At 40.9% G+C, this 15778-nt stretch overlaps 1 protein-coding gene across 3 annotated transcripts in view; it reads left to right on the top strand.

Moving 5' to 3' along the window:
- RNF19A (ring finger protein 19A, RBR E3 ubiquitin protein ligase) overlaps nt 1-15440 on the top strand; it is a 58104-nt gene extending 42664 nt beyond the window's left edge. For 2 of the 3 annotated variants that reach the window (XM_039706180.1, XM_039706179.1), the window contains exons 4-11: nt 415-623; nt 2550-2694; nt 3257-3419; nt 7849-7963; nt 9978-10139; nt 10789-11002; nt 12717-12860; nt 13227-13911. In XM_039706180.1, the coding sequence (XP_039562114.1) occupies nt 415-623; nt 2550-2694; nt 3257-3419; nt 7849-7963; nt 9978-10139; nt 10789-11002; nt 12717-12860; nt 13227-13911 (1837 nt within the window). Of the gene's footprint in view, nt 1-414; nt 624-2549; nt 2695-3256; nt 3420-7848; nt 7964-9977; nt 10140-10788; nt 11003-12716; nt 12861-13226 lie in introns of all 3 variants that reach the window. The other variant, XM_039706181.1, reaches the window with a different exon arrangement.
- The last annotated feature ends 338 nt before the right edge of the window (nt 15441-15778 follow it).

Raw genomic sequence — 15778 nt, 5'->3', positions numbered from 1 at the left:
ACCACCGTGACTGGGACACTTCTGAAACTATAACTTCCTAATTGCTTAAACACCTTTTTTGGGTTTATTGTTCCACTCTTCTAAACTGTGGTTTCTTGGTGACTGTAAACATTACAGTATTGCATTCAGCTTTAAATACAGTGTATTTGAGTACTGCATGGAGTAAAGGTGAGTGAGTGTTGCAGTGATTATCGTATTTCTGTGCAATCTTAATCCAATGCAGCGGCAACAGAGTTGTGGAAAGAGGAGTTTAGGAACTAGTGCTGGCCACCTCCTGAAGGAAATAGCCAGCTTCTGATGTCCACTGCCTCTGTACCTGCTTCAGCTGCCCTGACAGCTTTCTAGTCAGCTGTGTTCTACACTTAGACCTGGTTTTATTAACAAGACTCTCTCTTGCCCCCCTTGCTGGTACAGATACGCCGTGATCGCGTTTGGATGTGCCAGCTGCCCCAAACTGACGTGTGGGCGGGAGGGCTGCGGCACCGAGTTCTGCTACCACTGCAAGCAAATCTGGCATCCCAACCAGACCTGTGATGCTGCTCGCCAGGAGAGAGCCCAGAGCCTGCGCCTGAGAACCATCCGCTCTTCATCCATCAGCTACAGCCAGGAGTCTGGAGCAGCAGGTATTTGTGGTTGGGGTGCTGTGTCTGTAAAACACCTCTTCTGTGCATCTGCACAACAAACCCTAGAGAAGGAAAGAATGGAATAGTGACATGGTAGGTAGATACCAGATGCTTTGTCCTTCAGAAACATAAAATAACAATTCTAAATTTGAATTAAAATGTTTAATGTTATGCTTTGAAGTACTCCGTGACCAGAACATCTGACTTAAGTTTTAAAAGCTTGTCACCATTTTAATTGTCGTTGAAAAATGGGAAATCAAATGAGCTTGCTGAAAGGCATCCCATGTCAACATTAGCATGTTGACTTTTTTAGTTGCATCACTTAGTACACTTGTTTTCCTCACTGTAGGTGAAGTTCCCCAGCTGTTAGAATTCAAACTCACAACCACTGATTTTCTGTTTTCAAAAAGACTATTACTCTGATGCCAGCTCTGATGTTTGATATCTTTGTTAGTACTAATTTTGGGTTTTCTAGGGAATGCTAATCTGTCTTGTCTACCAGAAGGCAAACAATTCCATCTCTTAAGCTGAGCTTGTTTGTAACTCCAAAAAAAAAAGGCAGATAAACTATTCAGAGTAGTGTTTAGCACATCAAAATTGCAGTTTGCTGTTGATAGGAATTGGCTCTGAATTACACCAAGCTCTGATTTATTTGGCAGCTTTTGTCTGGCTGAGCAAGCAAGGTAGATATTTGGAGTAAAGAACCTCACTTGCAGCTTGTAGTCAGAGTTGTTTTTCTCCTGCTGAGCCCCAGACTCAAGAGTCTCTGATTTGTAGTTTGCACTGGCTTATTTTAACAGTGCATCCCATCTTGCCCTAAAAACTAGCATCTTGCTCTAGCTTTCAAATAAATTGAAAGTAAGCTAAATGAATTAGCACACCAGCTCCTTTCCTTACCCTTCCAGTTCCTCTCAGCCTGTAGTGCAGTAGCTCTGCCTTTCCTGTGCTGAAGAACTTGCTCTGTTTACTTTCTGCCCTGTAGGCTGTGCATGTGCTCCCATGTGGGAGTAGCTAATGAATCCTTTCAGCTGCTTACTCCTTGTGCACTGGGCTTGGTAGAGATACTTTTTTCTGCTGGTTCTGCACCTCTTTAGGTATTCTTTCTATTAAGTATGAGCTCTCCTTTCCCTTTGTCTTACCTAGTAGCATCGAGGCAGTAAACTTGGAATTCTGTGCTAGGAGCTGCAAGGTATTTCTGCTGCTGTGTATAAACAGCTTGTCCTAAAGTGCAGGTGCTAAACAGGAGTGAAGATCACAACTGTGAGGTGTGTGTGTGTGTATTTCACTATTGCTCAATGACCCTTTGTTTGACAGAGCTGGTCACTTTACCTCATTTTTCCACATTTGACTTGGGAACATGGAGATTCTCCAGAGGTTTCTTCTGCTACACTATATTTTTTGGGGAGTTAGTAGGTATAAGTAGGGCTGTGAAAAGGACTCAAGAGGAGGTTAGCAGTACCAAAGAAGTACATGAATGTGAATGGGGAGATGGGTTTAAGATACGTTAACAGAGGGGAGACTGAATATTAAAGTATGGGATTCATAACACCATGAAACGTAAAAGAGGATTATATTTAAAGAGACCTTATTATCAGTCCTGTGTTAGCATACATATTTAATGTCAGATTCTAATATATATTTCATTAAGCTTAGAAAGTCCTTGCACAGAGAGCATGCATTAACTATTCAATTACTTGAATGTGGTCTACTACACCTTGTTTTCATTAGTTTTGCTCGCTCCAAGGCTCGTAAAAACAGATTTGATACCAAGTCATGGCCAAATGAAGATTTGCAACCTTATAAAAAATTTCTTCAGTTTTTCAGATAATGATTCAATTAGTTTTCCCAAATGTATGTCGGTATTGTGATAATATTTGATTGTCTAAGGAACTGATTCTAATGATTCTAATATTCATTTTTAAACAGCTGATGACATAAAGCCATGCCCACGCTGTGCTGCTTATATAATAAAAATGAATGATGGAAGCTGCAATCATATGACTTGTGCTGTCTGCGGCTGTGAATTCTGTTGGCTGTGTATGAAAGAGATCTCAGATTTACATTATTTAAGGTACAATTAAGAAAAACAATTCTCTGTGGTTGGTGATTTGTTTTCTAAAGTATTTAGAAGGAGATTCCCAAGTGCTCTAAGTCTGGCTTTCTTCTTCTTGGAATAGAGAATCACAGTTGAAGTATTTATATTAGAGAATTAAATCAGTTTTCAATATATGTATTTAAATTAGTGCTTTATTATTTTTATTTTAAATTATTTAGTAAATTTTATGCATGCAACATGTTCTTAGTACAAATCAAGTATTTTGGATTAACACCCTCTTTTTACTGATGTCTTAATACATCTGTATTGTCCTTGTATTAGGCAATACAGAAGTTCTGATTATACAGGTTACTGTGAACCATAGATTGGTGTGTAGCAATATGTAATATGCTTCTTGTTACATTGCAAAATATGCTCTCAAGGCAAAAAAAAAATCTGATTAAATAACTGATGATGTCTTACATCTGTAACTTGAACCTAGGGACAATAATTTAGTAACTAGAGAAATGTTCAGTAGTGAATAGGTATCTTGATTTACTTACTGTTTCTTTACAGCATTCTTATTTCTCTCTATTAGCCCATCAGGTTGCACATTTTGGGGAAAGAAACCATGGAGCCGTAAGAAGAAAATCCTCTGGCAACTGGGGACACTTGTTGGAGCTCCTGTAGGAATTGCCCTAATAGCTGGCATTGCTATTCCTGCTATGATTATTGGAATTCCTGTGTATGTGGGACGTAAGGTAAAAAGTGCTTCAACTCCCAACATGCTTCAGGTTTTACCTTCTGTTGTATGGCTTGGGTGATACTATGTTCACTTGGGTATCTTATCTGGCCCCAAAAAGAAAAAGACAAAAAACCAAACAATCTCCAAAATACCAAAGCAACCAACCCCTGTTTTGTTTAAGGATATTTATGTCAGTTGTAGAGGAACAAAAAGCAGTGTTTTTAAGAATCTAGGTTCTCTTAAAACATGCAGAGCAAAACACTGAACAATTTCCAATTTCTACATCCTGCCATGAAAGTTCCTGCATGCTTGTTCAGGATTGCTCTGGTTTTAATCTCTGGTTCCCCTTCTGTCCCTTACAATTAAACGATTTTTAGAGCACAAGGAAGACAAAAAAGGATTTTTTTTTAAAGCAGCTAGTTACCAGAATTTTAGTATAAAATTAAGCTAGTTCAGGTTTCTGTATACACATATTTAAGCATGTAGACTCAGCAGCTTGTTAATTGCCTTGGGCCAGTCCACCAGTGTGGAACAGTCTTTGGTGCTAGCTAGCCTGCCTTCATTTCACTTCTTCTGGGAAGGAGCTAAAAACAATCGTGTTAATCAGAAGGCAGTTGATATATTTCCTCTTAAAAAATATAATACCTTTTACTATAAAGTAATTAACAATTCTTATATGTAATTTAGGAGTTACCTAGATCTTTTGGAAATAGGCCTTTTGAAGTGATGGCTTAGAAGATCTGTTTTTCTGCTTTTACCAGCGTGGATTCTCACAGTGACTGGCACAGACTCATAATTCTGCATTTGTTGGGGAGGGAAGGGGGAGTGTGTCTGCTAGACAAAATGTTCAGGGGTGCAGCTTTTCCACTGTATTTTTTAAATCTTTTTTCTTTCTAGCAAGTACCCTATTTTCTGCTACAGTTGGGTTTTGACCTTTTTATTCTGTTATGGCTTAGTCCCACACAGTCACTGGAACCTTCTAAGTGAGGAGAGGAAGTAGACAGCATTACCTGTTTCAAATTGCATTTGCATGATTAGCTTTTCTCGTTATATTTTGGAATAGGACCCCATCACAGAGCACCTTTCATGTACTAAAGTCTCAGAGCATTAGTCTGTGAGGGCAGCCTCATGAGAATTTCTGTGGTACCCCAGTGCTTAGTGGTCATTTCTCTGTGACCACTGTCAAATATTTGCACTTCAAAACATCTGATAATAGGGATCCCACAGGCCCTTCAAGCTTGATTTTCTTAGAAAATGTTTGTGTTTTTAACACAGGTATAGGAAGAGAATTTACATTGGATTCCTACTGCTCTGTTCTTCTGCTGATGTGGAGAATCCTTTTGTTTTGCAATATGCTGTTACATATTTAATGATACTTCAGGTCCATTCTTAACAAACCTAGCACTTCCAGCTTTTCTTGACGAACTGTAAAGAAAACACTGGTTTAGGTTTCTGATTCTCCTCTTCTGGGTTTCCTTGTAATTGTTCATGCTGCCTTTTTGTCCAATTTGAATACAGCAGTGAAGCTGCAGCATCACTACTGCTGAGTTAAATTAAAGGGTGATTCTGTGCCAGTAACTACCAGTTACCTCTTCTTCAGCAACGTGCTGTCTTCATTTTGTGTGCTCTAAACCACAAACCCTTTTCCACGTACTGGTAATTCAGGCAGTTGGCTTCTTCCTACAGGTAGTCTTGAACTCATTGCTATTCAGCTGCATCTGGTCATTTCAGGCCATTTTTTCAGCTTCTCACAACTGGAGTGAATTCTGGCATTCTTGCAACCATGCCAAATTGTACTGGCCTGAATTTCAACACGCACGTTCTTCTCCTTCCATCTTCCACATTAATGAAAATGTTCAGTACTCTTGGATCCAAGGCACATCTATCAGAAGTATGGAGTGAAAAATCTCAATTTGGGTAGTTACAAAAAATTACTATTCACATGTTTTCTGTAGTTTCACATGAAGCTTAGTAGATTTCTCTCATCCTTTTTTTTCAGTCTGGACTATTATAACTGCTTGAGTGTCATACAGGAATATAAGAATTTAATTAGTCAGTGTGTGACATCTGTTTCTCCCCATCCTCAAGGCTGACTTATCTTGTTACAGGAGAAAATTAAATTGGCATGATGTCTGCTTGAAAAAAAAAAAAATCAGTGTGACCTTTTTGTTTCCTACCTTTGCTTTGATGTTTACAAGGTCCCAAATTTCAGGAAATGAAAGTTCATTCAGTGGTCTTTTACTTCATCACCTTCTTGGTTTGTACCCTTTGTGAGATTATCATTGCCATTTAACCATTTCCAGTTTTCCTGGATTTTTTTTTCAGACATCTACTAATAATAATTTTCAAAAATTACTATTAATGACTCTGAAATTTGGCCTGCTGAGATATTTCTCAGATCTACTCATGTAAGTACACTCCAATCTGCTGTATTTGTACAGATCTTACTTCTTTGTCACCAGTTGTCTGGCTCACAGTTGATCTTCAATGACAACTGAAGGGAAAAGAAAATAGGAACAGGTCTCCAGTTTCGTCTGCTGGCTGTCTTTCATTTTTGTTAAACAGCAAATTGATCCAATTTGGTCTTCCTCTTACTAGCACTGTACTCATAGAATAATTTCTTCTTGACTTTGATATCCCTTGCTTTTTGTCTCCTCTAGTTTAACCTTTCTGATTTTGGCCTAACACCCTCATGCTCTTCTTCTATACCCATTCATAATAATGTGACCTACTTTTTATTTTCTTAATGCTGCTACTGCTACTTTGGTAAAGGAAGCTTCATTGTTCTTTTCAACATTCTGTCTGTCCTTTGCATTGGAAGAGGCTTGTGCTTTGATAGAGTTTCCTTGAGGAAGTGCTAGTGTTCTGGTTTTATAGATATAAGTCTTGTAACCTGATAGGTTTGTGTTTATTGAAATCTCTCTTCTGGCTTAGTATTTTTGTTTGGTTATTATTTAGTCAATATCCAGAAGTTTCTTATTTCATAATACTTTCTACCAGTGTGATCTTCTATCTTGATCTTTTAAATCAATTTCTACTCTGTAACCTCTTCCTTCCATTCCTTTTTTTATTTCTCTCTTTTTTTTTTCTTTGTGTTTAAGGAATCCAGTAACCTTTATGGATGTCTGTTTTGTTGTATTATGCCTTTTGTTTCGGGAGTTAAAATTGTCCATAACAGTAAAATTCAGTGCCTTAGGCAATCCTGCTAATTGCTCAGAGCCCCATGAAACCTAATCTTTCTGGGTTTATAATTCTTACACACTCACACTGTGAGAGTGTTCGTGTTCAGTTTTTCCTTTTTTATCCATAGGCATGTTCAATATTCAAGTGCTCCCTCACTCTGTACTGCTCTCTGCACAATGTACCTCAGAGCAAGTAAATGCATTCTCCTTGCACAAAGCACAGTGCCTTCCCTGCCCTTTCCTTGCCTGCCTTGCCTGAACCAAGACTTGGTTTATCCCAAAATGAGAACAGCCCTACCAAATCTCTAACTGAAATTATATTTTAGAAAGCACAGCATCCAACAACATGCTATTTAGAAAGCATGACATGCAACTCATTTTTGGTCATTGTCTTCTTGTGCACTTATCTTTTGTGTTCTTCCTTAGATGGAGTGAGGATTAACTTGGCTTTGTGACAGCCATTAAGATACCTGTTGTTCCTTTGTAATTGTATCTTAGCCAAGCATGATGACAGATGTAGTGCATACCTCTGAGAAACCATGTTCCTAGGGGGAGTAAATGAAACACAAATGTGGAAGTCTCTGTAGAACAGTGATTTTTAAAGGCCTTTCAGGTTCTTGTGGGGTTTGTGGCATGTGAGTTTAAGGCAATCACATTTCAGAGTTACTGCAGACTCAATCAGTAAGAGGTTTGGGCAGCAAGTTCCTCACTAAACAGAAGCACAGCTAAGACTCAGATTTGCAGAAATATTTCTTGTCTCAACAGCTTGTCATGAGGGGGTGCTGGAGCAATGGAGTTCCTGCTTTCCCCTCCCTCCCTGCTATGTTTGGTGAAGGCTTTCTTGTGGCTCTTATGTCAGCCTGTTCCTATAGTTCTAGTAATCTGTGAAAGTTTGAACTCCATAATGTTCATGGAAAAGACAGCTGGGAATAAGATGTGTCAGTTTGATCATATGTGGCAATTCCTTTATCCTGAAAGTTTGTCTACTTTTCCCAGCCCTGTAAGCTGGAGTAATGATTAAACAAACTCTTCAATTACTTAGCTCTTTAAACTTGAGGCTGAGAATAAATGCTTAATTGCTGGGTGGGAGGATTTCTTACTTGTAAGAGATTGCCTAAAATTAGGATATGTGTAAATTTTATTTTCTTTAAGATAAGAAATAAATCGTTGCATAGAAGTGATGATTGCACTTCTTCCATCCTTGCAGCAATGTATTATTGATGTTGATAATACTCTAAACCCCCTTTCTTTTCTTCTTTCAAGATTCACAATCGATACGAAGGCAAAGACATTTCAAAGCACAAGCGAAACTTGGCTATAGCAGGTGGTGTAACCTTATCTGTAATTGTTTCTCCAGTTGTAGCTGCAGTAACTGTAGGTAAGCAAATACTACTGTTTTGTGTCTTGGTAGCACCTTGCAACCAGAACTCTGTAAACACTCATGAGTAACACAACTAAGTGCTGTGGTTTCCTTTTATAGGTGAAGGAACCAAGAGAAGGAGGAGTCTGAGGTTATACATTTTTTGGGGCAGAGTCAAGAATACAGTACTTGATTTTAATGTAGCATTTCCTGAAGAATTAAAACTAATTTTTATCTTGAAAATTGAAGTTTCCACATTGTCGCTTCTGGCTTTTAAGATTCAAGTAGTTAAAGATATTTTAAATGACCAAGAAAAAAACTGTTGCCACAGAGTCTGTTAAAATTTTAATAACTTCATATCAAAATTTTCTCCATGCAGAACAAAAATAGTCTCTTACACTTTACATTGCAGTAGTTGACAAACCACTTGTTTTGCTCTGGGAGTCAGTTCAAATTGCATCACACTTTTTATCATGGTGATTGTTGAGTATAACATTTAAGGAGAATCTTGCTGTTCCTTGCAAAATAGTTGTCTCATCTTCCCAGGTAATTTCAAGATCACTGTAAGCCCAGATTGTTTTTGAAAGGAGGGGACTTGCTTGGCACTGCCTTGCTTCTTTGTTGCAGCACAGGCACCTCCACAGCTGCACAGTAAGCTGCTGTGGATAGCTAACTCACACCATTTAGTTTTAAGCTGGATCAGCCCCCTGTGCACACAGTTTTGTCTGCAGTGTTTCCCCTTGTGCCAGAAGCAATGCTCAGAGAGTAATGAGTAATGTGCAGAAGATGAGGCCACTTTTAGCCAGTGATAATTCAATTTGGCCACGAAGCTGTGGCTTTAAACTGCTTGTTATCAATGGGGGACCACTGTGCAAATGAGAATATGCCAGCCATGAAAGTGGTGTCAGTCTGCATTGCATTGTTCTCATGTGGCTGTGGTGTCAGATCCCTGCTAAACAGGTGGTGGGACACAGTCTCATAGCTATATTTAAAGGTCTGCCTTACTTCATTTCTCTCAAGCTGTTTCTCATTCCTGAACAGAGATGAAATGTGGCTTTTCAGGGAAAGCAGTTGGGTCTTATTTTGAGGAGTTTTGCTCTTGCCCCATTGCCATTAACAAATGGCCTCCAGTCTTAGGGCATTGTGTGGTTTCCAAAATAATGACCATAAGAGTATGGAGTTCCTCCTTGAGTGTGAACAATTTCTATTGAAGAAGACTTTAGAACGCTTAATTTAGATTAGACTGAGTAGCCTTTCTATTAGGTCTGCTTCTCTCCTGACATTTTCAGAATGTGCCAGCTTGACATTTTTCAATCTGCTGGTTCTTGTACCTTCTGTATCCTTCCATCAGCCAAGCCATAGGATGATTTAATTCAAATGTCAAAGGACCAACTTCCAGGGTCCACTCAAAGTGGTGGGATGGATATGTGTGTGTATCTGTGTGTGCTTTAGTGTACAGCTCCTTTAGCTGGTTTCCCTTAATTCCTGACACTGTACTCCACTGAATTGTTTACTTTTAAAGGAAAATTTATATTGAAAAATCCCAGAGTAACAATAATGTGAAGTCTATTAAATTGATAGCAAAGCCATGTCTCCCTTAAGTGGATGTAAATTGAAGCCCCTTATTAAAGTAGTAGAGGTACTAATATTTTCAGTTGAGTAACAATTTAAATGGATGTCTGCTATTTCTGTCTCTCGGGTGGAACAGTGGAGTCCCCAGTGGAGCTTTTGTAAATCTTTAAAGGACTTTAATTTTGTTTGTAAATTATGTTATGGACATATGGAAAGTATTAATTTATCAATCATTACATTTCTCTTCCTATCAATGCTGACAGAGGACATGCTGCCTGCTAAAAGTACTTTCCTGTCATTTCACCTTTGATTTACCAATATTTCTTAATTTTTCTCCCTCTTGATCTCTTTCAAGTGTAATATTAATCAAATGTTAAGTAATTGTGGAAAATGAAATTGCCTTTATGAAAGGCTCTAAAATAAAAGTCAATTTAATGAAAGACTCTACTTCCCTCTGCAGGTATTGGTGTTCCTATTATGCTGGCTTATGTGTATGGAGTTGTTCCAATTTCCCTCTGCCGAAGTGGAGGCTGTGGTGTGTCAGCTGGCAATGGAAAAGGTGTCAGGATAGAATTTGATGATGAAAACGATATAAATGTTGGTGGAACAAATGCAGCTGTAGGTAAGAAAATTCAGTGTTGTGTTTCTGTAAATATGGGCTTTGTGACTTGTATTTTCTATCTTAGATACTAGAGTAGTTACTTGCATTTGGGGCTGCTTCTGCTCATTGCTGGAATTGCACCTCTCAGATGATAATTGCTTCTCTGTGTCATTTTGTGCTGGGCTGTATTACAAAGTTATTGTCCATTCTAAGAAAAGCCAAACTCAAGTCTTCTCCATAGGTAGAAGTTTTAGCATAGCATTAATGTTGCTCTTTCAGAATCCTGGTTTGTGGAAGCTGCTTAGATTTTTTTATTTTTGATAGGGCCAACTAAAGACTGGTCTGATGCTTCAGTTTTTTGATTACATGGCACTATCCTGTATGATGGGGTCTCTCTGCATTCCTTTTATCCATGTCCTATCCGTGGTTAATTTTTTGCTGTCTTGAGTATAGGATGTCAGGCATAGTCATTAGAGCAGCACCAAGAAAGGTGTCTTTTAAAATTATTTCTGGTTTTTTGGGATTTTTTTTTTGCCGAGTTCTCTTTTTGTGACCACGTGTTTTATAAATCCTTCTTCTCAGCATAATTTCCGAAACAGCTTTCACGGTCACATTCCAGAAACACCTAAGTGCTGCTTGCATAGCTGAGGAGCCTTCTCTGTTTCTGTAGATAGCACGTCGGTGGCGGAGGCGCGGCACAACCCCAGCATCGGGGAGGGCAGCGTGGGGGGCCTGACGGGCAGCCTGAGCGCCAGCGGCAGCCACATGGACAGGATCGGCGCCATGCGCGACAACCTGAGCGAGACGGCCAGCACCATGGCCCTGGCTGGGGCCAGCATCACGGGCAGCCTCTCGGGGAGCGCCATGGTCAGCTGCTTCAACAGGTGAGGGGCTGCTGCCAGCCCTGCCCTGCCCTGCCGGCCCTGCCCAGCCCAGCCCTGCCCAGCCCTGCCCAGCCCTGCCCTGCCCAGCCCAGCCCAGCTCAGGGCGGCACAGCCCAGCCGCGCCGCTGAAGGGCACCGGCGGCGGCGAGGCTTCCCCGCGCTCTCCCGCGGCTGGGGTGCGCCCGCCCCGCCGCCTGCCAGCCCTGCCCAGCCCTGCCAGCCCTGCCCAGCCCTGCCAGCCCTGCCCAGCCCTGCCCTGCCAGCCCTGCCCTGCCCTGCCAGCCCTGCCCAGCAAGGGCACTGCCTCGCCTCCCCAGGCTCTGCTTTTCAATATCGCTTCCTATTAAAAGGAAATATCTCTGGGAGATAAACAGTTCATCCCTGACTAACTTACTGATTTTCAAGAGATCCTGCCTGACCACAGTCCTCTAGACTTTGCTTTTTTTTTAGGCTGAGTGGGGCCTGAGATCTTGTTCTCCTGCTCCCCCAGGAGAGCTGCCTGTAGGCAGGAGTCAGGGGGAGGCAGCTCATCTCTAACGCAGTTGTGTTCTCTGGTGCACCTCACCCAGAAGTCAGAGCTGCTGGCTCGTTTGGTCTGCAGGCACCAGGCTGTGCCTTCAGAACACCTGGGTGGAGTGTGGACCCCAGAGGGACTTCAGGCAGGAGGGGAGGCAGATGAGCAGCTGGCCTTGCCAAGGGGGCAGCTTCTTGTCACATGCTCAATGCCTTCTGTGAATTTGGACCTTTCTGATAGTTGGCTCTCCTGCACCCTGGAAAGAATGGGAGTGTGTAGAAAGGATTGTTAGCATGTGGGGTTCAGAATGGAATTTGCTCCTTAAATCAGCTGCCAACACTGCTCATTTTGAGTAATTTGGCATTCCAGGCTATATAGAATAAAGAGAGTGGGATAGTATAAAGAATTCCCCTCTGCTGGGACAGGTGTACCAGGCTGTGACTGCTGAGTGATATATACATACTGTCTTTTTAAAGAGCTGAGAGTTAAAACAAGCAAAAAAACCCCAAACAAACAAACAACCAAAAAAAAACAACAAAAAAACCCACAACAACATGAAAACCAAACAAAAAACAAACAAACAAAAATTAAAAAAACCACTCCAGTTTCAATGTCCATACACAGATAAACAAGACATTTGGAAAAAAGCTTGTAATTTGGCTTCTGGCATATGCTGAGCCCAGCTTAACATTGCTCAGGTTTCTGTTATTCCTGTTGCAGTTGATAGCAATACAATGTAAAGCAGAGTACAGAACACAGTTCTCTGCCTCTTATTTGATTAGTAGTAATTTGCAGCAGGGGATACATGGGTACTATAATGTCTTGAATTTATGTACCCTTCTGGTTGTTTTTACCATTTTTAGAGTATAGTGTACTATCTGTAGCTGAACCTGGAAGCTGTCCTTGTAAATCTCAGGAGGGAAAGAATCCAGAACTTTCACTTAACACCTTTAGGGAATTACTCTGGTTTTGCTTTGAGGTGTTTCTGTTTGCTTGGTTTTAATCAAAAAATAGTGATTTTGACATTGGGAACGGAGAACATGTGTCAGTAGGGTGAATAAGCCCAACTATACTGGAGTGACTCAAGAACTCTATTTAATAATTACTGACTTACTGCCACGTACAATGTGACCTTAATTTTCAGACAGTGTGCTTTAACTGTTGTGGTAGTGTATGTAACTTTCTCTTTCTCTTTCAAAGACTGGAAGTCCAAGCAGACGTGCAGAAAGAACGATACAGTCTGAGTGGAGAATCTGGCACAGTTAGCTTGGGAACAGTTAGTGACAATGCCAGTACCAAAGCAATGGCAGGATCCATTCTGAACTCCTACATCCCTTTGGACAGGTAAGGGAAATGTGATGAAAGTAGAATATTTATAAGCCTTGCTTATTAAAGGATATTTTAAGCATGCCTCAGCTGTTCTGCATTCAAGATTACACTTTGAAACTGTAGATGTTGTTAGAAATGGAATTACGTGTGACTGCTTTGTGCATTTTGCCAGGCTTATTTCCAAAGAGGAACGCCATTGCTGTAGCTCAGTAAAACATTTGGTGGTTCAGACTTTGTGTTTTCCTTTGGGCTGTTTATTTGGTTAAACATTTCCCTTACAAGATACACAGTGAAAGTGAGAGGGATGTACGTAGGAAAGCAGCAAGAGTTTGCTCCACCCTCTGATGACCTCTGACACTGACGGATTCTCCCCTGTTCTAGGGAAGGGAACAGCCTGGAGGTGCAGGTGGACATCGAGTCCAAGCCAGCCAAGTTCCGGCACCACAGCGGCAGCAGCAGCGTGGAGGAGGGCGGCGCTGCCGGGCGCGGCCCCGCCGGCGGCTCCGGCGCGCCCGAGGGCAAGGCCGGCACCGCCAAGGGGGCCAAGGACAGCACGGCGGGGAAGAAGTGCAAAGGTAAGCTGAGGAAGAAGAGCAGCATGAAGATTAATGAGACGAGAGAGGACATGGATGCTCAGCTGTTGGAGCAGCAAAGCACAAACTCCAGTGAATTTGACTCTCCCTCTCTGAGCGACAGTATTCCATCGGTAGCAGATTCGCACTCCAGCCATTTCTCTGAGTTCAGTTGCTCAGATATGGAAAGTATGAAAACTTCCTGTAGCCATGGCTCCAGCGACTATCACACTCGCTTTACCACAGTCAGTGTTCTCCCAGAGGTGGAAAACGATCGCTTGGAAAACTCTCCACAGCCGAGTGGAATCCCTGTGCCTGTTCCAACAGCCCCAAGCACTGATGTTCCACAGCTGAGTTACATTGCTGAGGAAAGCATTAATAATGGATCTTCGACAGATGCAGATTTAGGTGTTGGTGAAACACCGAAAGAAACTAACAACAACCATTCACAACAGGCTGTGGAATTAAGCACTGCTATTCAGACTGAAATGTAAATCTGTAAGTGCTGCAAAAATATATTTGCCACTAAGGAACCCTGTCAGAGCTGGTTGAATCACATGCGACTTCCGTAAGTTTCAGGTGACCAGCAGAAGCAAGGTTTTGATACAACTGCATTTTCTATATACTTGTCTGATAAGGCAAAATACTTCCTATGGATCTTCGACCTGTATGAAGAGACATGAAGGCTTTAACCAAGTGCATTACAGCAGTACAAATATGTCCATGTTTTGTATTTTTGCCACAACTTTGCTTGAAAGCGTATACTTGGTGTATTTAGATAAAAATTGGTAAATTCTTAATATGTTAAATGCTGAAATGAATAATATGTCCTGCACTGTTCACTTGGAAAATATGGGGTTTGGGATAAAGGGTGTTAGCTGAGCATTAGTGACTTAAAACCATTCTTGTGTGAACTCTTAAATTTAAGGGAAGCAAAGACCTGCAGAGACCTATACAAACATACTTCAACAGTGAATATTCAGAATGACAATTTTGTTTCATAACTGGACACACTGTATTTAGAATGCATGTAGAATGAACTGCATATCTTCAGATGGATGTAGCCTGTGTCAGAAGTGTTTGTATGTGTGTACACTTTGAGCAGGGTTATGGCTTTTACATAATTTCAAAACATAAGAAATTGGTACTTAATATATGGTGGAATGGAGACATCACCTGTGTAGAACAGTGGGGTTACCTATTTATTCATGCAACCAATCATGCAGCAGGTTAGGCTACTATATAGTGTATAAAAACTGTAAAATAACAATCCAGTGATTTCTAAGCATTGTAGAAAAGCAGATGCAGTCACCTTTCATTAGGGGGAAAATCGGTGCCCCGTCCATTCTTGGTGCCTTTGGAAAAGACTGGGTTTGAAGTGCCTGGTCGTCTGAGGATTTTACTGTAATGTTTTCCAGAATGTCCTCTTTGGCCACCTTGGATCACAAAAGAAAATCCTAGTGAATAAAATGACTGTCATAGATATAATAATGAGGTATTGGCCTACCAAAGACTCACTCAGGCTTTAGTGGACTTGACATCTCTTTGCAAGACATGCCTGTCTTCAGTCCCAGAATCTTAAGTGCAGTGCAATGACTGCCCAGATGCAAAGATGGGTTCCAAATATGCTGGCTTTTTTCTTTTTCTTTTTGCATATGGAAGATGTACAGCTGAACACAAGCTGAAGTTGGCCAAAGCGCCTGCACTGTTAACATTTTTTGCTAAAGTAATTCACTAAAATGAAAAAAGTTGTGAATCTCAGAATAACAGTTAACAATGTTCTGTCTTGTGTTTCATGTATTGCCATTATGGTGCTACTGGAGGTTTGATTGGATGAAAAGAATGCCATGAGCTACAGTCCTCTTCCATGACTTATCCTCACCAGTTTCAGTAATAGCTTATAACACTAGTGCCAGTTACGTTATTTGGTAATGCTTGTTACAGTATTTGTATATTTGCAATTCGGTTTTGCTCAATAATATGCGTGTAAACTGCATATCTGAAATAAATGTCTAAATACTGACTTCTAGTGGTCTGTTGTTTAATGTGCTCATCAGCCTTATGGAAATGTGTATGTTCCCAGGGAGCCTTTTTTCCTGACTGCTCTTATCTCTTGCTGCCTTTAAATATTTTTATTTGATTAGGTGTGCTTTGGAAGTTGAATGTTCTGATTCTTGGAAATGTAAGATCTAAAGTCAGTTGCGTTTTGTACAAGATCTCAGCCTTCTCCGAGATGAAAAGAAATCTGATCTGCCTCTGGCAGGCAGAACAGTAAGTGGTTTTGGGAGAGGGATGCAGTTCTGGCAGGGGCTCTTTAAACAAAATGCAGTATCTTGGCACAAGTCAGGTGGCTCCTAAACT

Source organism: Passer montanus, unplaced genomic scaffold (assembly GCF_014805655.1).
Source record: "Passer montanus isolate IOZ18808 unplaced genomic scaffold, ASM1480565v1 scaffold19, whole genome shotgun sequence".
NCBI lineage: Eukaryota > Metazoa > Chordata > Aves > Passeriformes > Passeridae > Passer > Passer montanus.
This window is presented reverse-complemented; position numbering and strand designations above follow the sequence as displayed.